The sequence below is a fragment of the Buteo buteo genome, chromosome 24 (assembly GCF_964188355.1).
Source record: "Buteo buteo chromosome 24, bButBut1.hap1.1, whole genome shotgun sequence".
Taxonomy (NCBI): domain Eukaryota; kingdom Metazoa; phylum Chordata; class Aves; order Accipitriformes; family Accipitridae; genus Buteo; species Buteo buteo.
In genome coordinates, this window is record NC_134194.1 from 21,370,525 (window position 1) to 21,376,524 (window position 6,000).

General features: G+C 58.3%; 1 protein-coding gene across 1 annotated transcript; it reads right to left on the minus strand.

Annotated features, from left to right (window-relative positions):
• Window positions 1-1,946: 1,946 nt before the first annotated feature.
• On the minus strand, window positions 1,947-4,756 carry LOC142044546 (protocadherin alpha-6-like). The gene is made up of 3 exons (XM_075057135.1): window positions 2,649-4,756; window positions 2,291-2,552; window positions 1,947-1,958 (listed from the first exon to the last, which is right to left on the minus strand). Exons 1-3 carry the CDS (start codon window positions 4,754-4,756, stop codon window positions 1,947-1,949), a joined length of 2,382 nt encoding a protein of 793 aa, XP_074913236.1.
• Between the last annotated feature and the right edge of the window lie 1,244 nt (window positions 4,757-6,000).

Sequence of the window (6,000 nt, forward strand, 5' to 3'; positions counted from 1 at the left end):
TGCTATTGTAACAGTTGTCTTGATTTACTCCCAGGTCTCCATTGTCAGGGCCGAGTTCAAGGATCACTGTTCACGATTTTGGGGAAGCAGAGCTGGAAAAGGAAACAGATTTTGTCCAGCCTCTCAAATCCCTGCTGTATTGCCAGCATTTCTGTATCCCCTTCCATGAAGATGGAAACAGAAATTAAACCTGAAGCCTCAAGGCATTCTCTCGAGGAAAACCTCATCTTAAAAGACTACAAGACAGTGAACCACAGTGATGGCAAGTGGCACAAATTCTGAAATCAGGCAGTCAAGACTGGCAGCAGCATGGCTCTTGCTCACAATTATTGACACATCTCCTGAGAAAGGCAAGCTAAGTCACCCTGCCTATGGGGGAATCAGGAGCTTCAGGTGTCATCCCAGTTCATATTCACATGATCATCATGAGGCACACACACAACGAGACACAAAGTAACAGTTTATTTTTTTAAGTATTCTCAAGAAGGAAAAAAATAAAAGAAAGGACATACAACACCTACCACTGCAGGGTACATTGAACTAGTGAGTCAGGAACCATAGCTGAGGTGCTTCTACAAATATATTCACCCACCAAAACCAAGTTCTCTGACAATACATCTTGCCTAATATAGCACTACAGCTGCATGTTTTTCACACCTACCTTGGTTCCCGCTCTTCTGCCATTAAGTACTTTGTATTAGAAAGTACATTTACATCATGTTTGGAAAGGGGCAATGTGAAATGTTTCTACTATCTTTTCCATGTCCATAGTAATTCTGTATTACTTCACAACTAATATATCCCATGCAAGGTGAACAGAGAAGAACCTGGAGTACCAACTGTGGTCACCTCGCATGATCTCTTTCAGAGGAGAATCAAAAAGGAGGACAGATTTCTGATTAAGAAAAGATTGGAAACCAGCACTTCACAGCAGCCAGAAGCAAAAAGTTCATTACAACTACCCTACCTGCAAGACAGGAAAATGTACTCAAATGAAGACACTCCATACAAAATGGAATAAGGCTGCAAGAGGTGATTGGAGCTGTGATTAACTACACAGATGGCAGGAAAACCAAACCTCGTCACTTGAGCAAGAGAGTAAGTTCAACACTGCAGTCGGGGGGAGATCTTTGCCAGAAAGTGTGCTCATCAGGGGATCTCAAAAAGTCATGGAGAGTGATGTAACAAAGCTTACAGGAGATATTACTCAATGGAGCAGAGTTAAAATACATGTCTGCTGAGAAATGCAGAAAGATTTGATGACCCTGAAGACCTAGGTGGGAAAATGGCAAAAAGATTTTCCATGCAGGACACCACAAAGCTGAGGACATGGCGGGGGAAAAATGTGGCTTCAGCAGAGACTGTGACTGACTCTGAACCAAACATTTAAGGCTCTGAAATGACATCTTCCACGTAGGGAAGACAGACACATACATATATCAGTTCTATTCTCAGTGCCAACCAAAAGGGTAAGTCTTATAAGACCATGGAAAAAAAACTCCGTTTCATCCAACTTTGTGGAAGTACATGGTTCACCAACACTTTGAACATTTTGTGGAGGTCCTCCCCTTCCTACAAGGGCAAGAAGAAGAGAGGAGACCATGAAGGGTTTCAGAGGCAGCCAGCAGGATAACCAATGGTTTAGACCAGGTTCTATTTGAGGAACATTTCCTAGCGTTAAAAAATAAAAGACTGAAAGGGAATATGACAGAGGTCTTCAAAGCAGTAGTACCATGAAGAATGATAGGGAGCAAAAACATAAAAAACTAGATTAGACAACACTGCGAGAAAACTCATCCAGCTTCAACACGCACGCCTTTCAGGACTGGTTTGGAATTGATATTTGCACATGACCTTTCAATCACAACTTATACTGTACTCCCAATACACATCAGCCTTCTCTACAAAAACATACGAGGTGCTACAGAAAACAGCAGCCCACCCTATCACACCGCAGACTGAAATAAAGAAGTAAACGACCACGTGAAGATATTAGCATTGAGGTCATGATGCTATACAAAATGGCTGCAGAAAGACTCCGAGCAACTGCGGTCCCCAGGAAGAGCAGAAAGTGACATAAGAAAACTGCGGTGGTGTTAACAGTTTCCAGAAAATGAAAACATGAGTGACACTGCAGTCAGCATTCAGAGAAAAAGCATCCCCCAGGCCCCCACCGCCCGCGGGCCCCGGCGGCGGAGCCCGGCTCCCACCAGCGCCTGCCCAGGGCCCGGGCGACAAGGGCCACAAGAAGGGGGAAGGGGCGAGAGGCGACAAAGGGGGGGGCACTGACCGTGTCCACGAGAGCGGGCGCCTCCGGCTGCGTCTCCTTCGCCGCGGGGCCGGGCGGCGGCGGGAAGTTGGGGCTGAAAACCATCAGGTCGCTCTTGCCCGCGCCCTCCGCCACGCACAGGCTCCGGCTCTGGCGCTGCGAGTACGACCAGCTCCCCACTTCGCTGGCGCACACCAGCGTCGCCGGCCCGGGCCCCGACAGCACGGCCGCCCGCGGCGCCCACCGCGACGCCCCGTACAGCACCACCGCCAGCAGGAACAGGCTCGACACCGCGCAGATGGCCACCACCAGCCACACGTTCGTCGCCGCCGCCGCGCCGCCCTCCGCGCCCGCCGCCGGCCGCAGCCCCGCCCCCGACGAGGACGAGCCCGAGCCCGCGGCCGCCAGCGCCGCCTCGGCGCCCTCCACCAGCGACACGCTCAGCGTGGCCGTGGCCGAGCGCGCCGGCTCCCCGTGGTCCCGCACCACGATCACCAGCCTCTGCCGCGGGCCGTCCGCCTCCTCCAGCGCCCGCGCCGTGCTCACCTCGCCGCTGTACAGCCCCACGCGGAACGGGCCCTTCCCCCGCGGCTCCCACAGCTCGTAGCGCAGCCACGCGTTGTAGCCCGAGTCCGCGTCCACCGCGCGGATCTTCGCCACCACCTGCCCCGCCGGCGCCCCCCACGCCGCCCACGCCCACAGCGCCCCCGAGCCCGAGCTCGAGCCCGGCCCCGACGAGCCCGCCGCCCCGCCACCCGGCCCGCCCCCGGCAGGAGCAGGCGGGAGCAGCGCCGGCGCGTTGTCGTTCTCGTCCACCACGAAGAGCTGCACCGTGGCGTTGCCGCACAGCGGCGGCTCCCCCGCGTCCACCGCCCGCACCTCGAACTGCAGCACCTGCACCTCCTCGTAGTCCAACGGCTGCAGCGCCCACAGCCGCCCGCTCTCCGCGTCCACCGACACGTAGCTCGACGCCGCCCGCCACCCCCCGCCCGCCACCGCGCCCCCGCCGACGCCCTCCGCCACCGAGTAGCTCACGCGCCCGTTGCCCGCCTCGTCCGGGTCCCGCGCCCACAGCCGCGCCAGCTCCGCGCCCGCCGCGTTGTTCTCCCGCGCCAGCACCGTGTACACGGCCTGCGCGAACGCCGGCGCGTTGTCGTTCACGTCCGACACCGGCACCCGCACCCCGCGGCTGGCGCGCAGCGCCGGCGCCCCGCCGTCCTCCGCCCGCACCTCCACCTCGTACTCCGACACCCGCTCCCGGTCCAGCGCCTCCCGCAGCACCAGCGAGTACGAGCCCGCGAACGTCGCCACCAGCCCGAACGGCGCCGCCGGCCACACCGCGCAGCGCACCCGACCGTTCGCCCCCGAGTCCCGGTCCGACACGCTCAGCAGCGCCACCACCGTCCCCACCGCCGCGTCCTCCGGCACCGGCACCGACAGCGACGTCACCCACACCTCCGGCGCGTTGTCGTTCACGTCCAGCACCTCTACCAACACCGTGCAGTGACCCGACAGCGGGGGCGAGCCTTTGTCTCTCGCCTTAACGTGTAGGTCGTAGAAAGTAACTGTCTCAAAGTCTAGGGCGCCCGTCAGTCTGATCTCCCCGCTGTTCCTGTCGATGCTGAACACATCTGAGGCCGAGGGAGGCACAACAGTATCAATTTCATAAAGCACCTCGCCATATATTCCCAAGTCCGGATCCGTGGCGTTCACGCGCGCCACCAGCGTCCCCTCTGCAGCGCTCTCCGGCAGCTGCACTTTGTACACCGACTGGTTGAACTGGGGCGCGTTGTCATTCACGTCCAGCACCGAGATCACCAGCTCCGTCGTGCCCGTCAGCGACGGACGGCCCCCGTCACTCGCCGACAACACCAAACGGTGCTCAGGCATCGTCTCGCGGTCCAGCGGTTTCCTGAGCACCAGAAACAAGAATTCTCGGTATTCTTCAGTGCGCTGTAAATCCAGAGAGAAGTGCTCGCTGGGGCTGAGGGTATAGGAGAGCTGCGCGTTGGCTCCGACATCTGCATCCGACGCGCCCTCCAGCGGGAACCGAGAACCGGGCACCGTGGTTAATTCCGCGAGGCTGAGGTTTTTCCGGGCGGCGGGGAAGAGCGGCGCGTTGTCGTTGATGTCGGTCACCTCCAGCTCCACGTGGAAGACGCGCAGCGGCCGCTCCACCAGCACCTCCAGGCGCAGGGCGCACGGCGCGCTCTTCCCGCACAGCTCCTCCCGGTCCAGCCGCGAGCTCACCACCAGCGCCCCGCTCGCCCCGCTCACCTCCACGCTCGCCCGCCGGCCCTGCGCCACCAGACGCAGCCGACGCGCCTCCGGCTCGCCCGCCTCCAGGCCCAGGTCCTGCGCCAGCCGGCCCACCACCGTCCCGGCCTTGGCTTCCTCCGGCACCGAGTAGCGCACCTGCCCGCCGCCCAGCGCCCAGGCCGCCTGCAGCACCAGCACCCGCACCACGGGCCCCCAGCACACGCCCATCGCCGCCGCCGCCGCCCGCACGGGCCCCGCACGGCTCCCCGCCGCCGCCCGGACGCACCGGCTCTCCTGCCCGCCCCGCGCCGCCCCCCGCGCTCACAGCCGGGCTCTCCGCCGCACCGGGGCGGAGCCGCCTCCCCGCTCCGACCCCGTTCCTGAGCCTGCAGCGACACCGTGTGCTGCTCCGACGCCTCGCACGCTCCCCACCATCGCCAGCCCGCCGCCTCTCGCCTCGCTTCCTTCCGTGCTCCTCCTGCTTTGCCCCCTTCCTTCCTTTTTCCCCTCCTCCTCGCGTCTTTGCTCTTGCCCTCGTCCTTTCTTCTTTCCTCCTTCAGTTATCTCTTCTTATGCGTTTATCGCCTTCTTCCTTCTTTTCCTGACATTTTCCTTCTCTTTTATTCTTTCTCTTTCGTCTTCTCTTTCCAACTCCTTTCTGCTTTCTTCTCTTTCCACCTTCGAGGTCCTCTTTCTGCTCTTCCTTCATTTTATCATTCTTGCCCTGACGTGCCCAAGTCTTTACTCCCCTTTCCCTTCTCCTTCCATCCTTCGCTCTTCTTTACCGCCGCTGGCAGCTCGCCAGCCGCCTCCGGCGCCGCGGCGGAAACCGTCAAAGACGGAGCCAGCAGCGCTAATTACGGGCCAGCAGCGCCGGAGCGCGGTACTCTAACCACGGCGGAGGCTGTTAGGGACCAACTCTCTTCAGCGTCTACAGGTGACGTCGTGCTCGTCATCTCCTCTATCGTCTCTTCTTTCCTTCCTTTCTTCCTCTTTGCTTTCTTTTTACTTCCACCAATTCCTTCCTTGTCTTCTTCCTTCCCTTCTGCCATTTTCTCTTTCCTTTTCTCCCTTTTTTCCGTTACCCTTTCTTCTCCTGATTCTTCTTCCTTCTGCCTTTCCTTAGCTCTATCCCTAGATCTTCCCTTTTTCCCCTGCCCTGCCTCATCTTTGCCTCCTAATCCTTTCTGTTTATACACAAACAGCCGAGCCATTGTATCTTCCTTTCTTTTTCTCCTTCACCAAAATAATTTCTAAATGGCTACAACACACTCACAATGAAGCATGGACACCCCTTCAGGCAAGGCCTCTCCCTCCTTTTCCTCACCACTTTTCACCAAGCCTGACACAGCACCCTGAGTACTCAGGGTACTGACGTCTTCCACTCCATTCATCCTGTCGACACAACGTTGGTGCATGCTGGTAATCTCCGCTATCGTCTCTTCCTTCTTTCTTGTTTCTTCTTTCTTTCA

What these genes read in the sequence shown, in the direction of transcription:
- LOC142044546 (XM_075057135.1), bottom strand. Translation starts at nt 4,756, where the DNA reads ATGGGCGTGTGCTGGGGGCCCGTGGTGCGGGTGCTGGTGCTGCAGGCG. An exon ending in GCGGGCTCGGGCTCGTCCTC is followed by an intron (nt 2,553 to 2,648) that starts GTCGGGGGCGGG and finishes CGCGGTGTCGAG; the next exon opens with CCTGTTCCTGCTGGCGGTGG.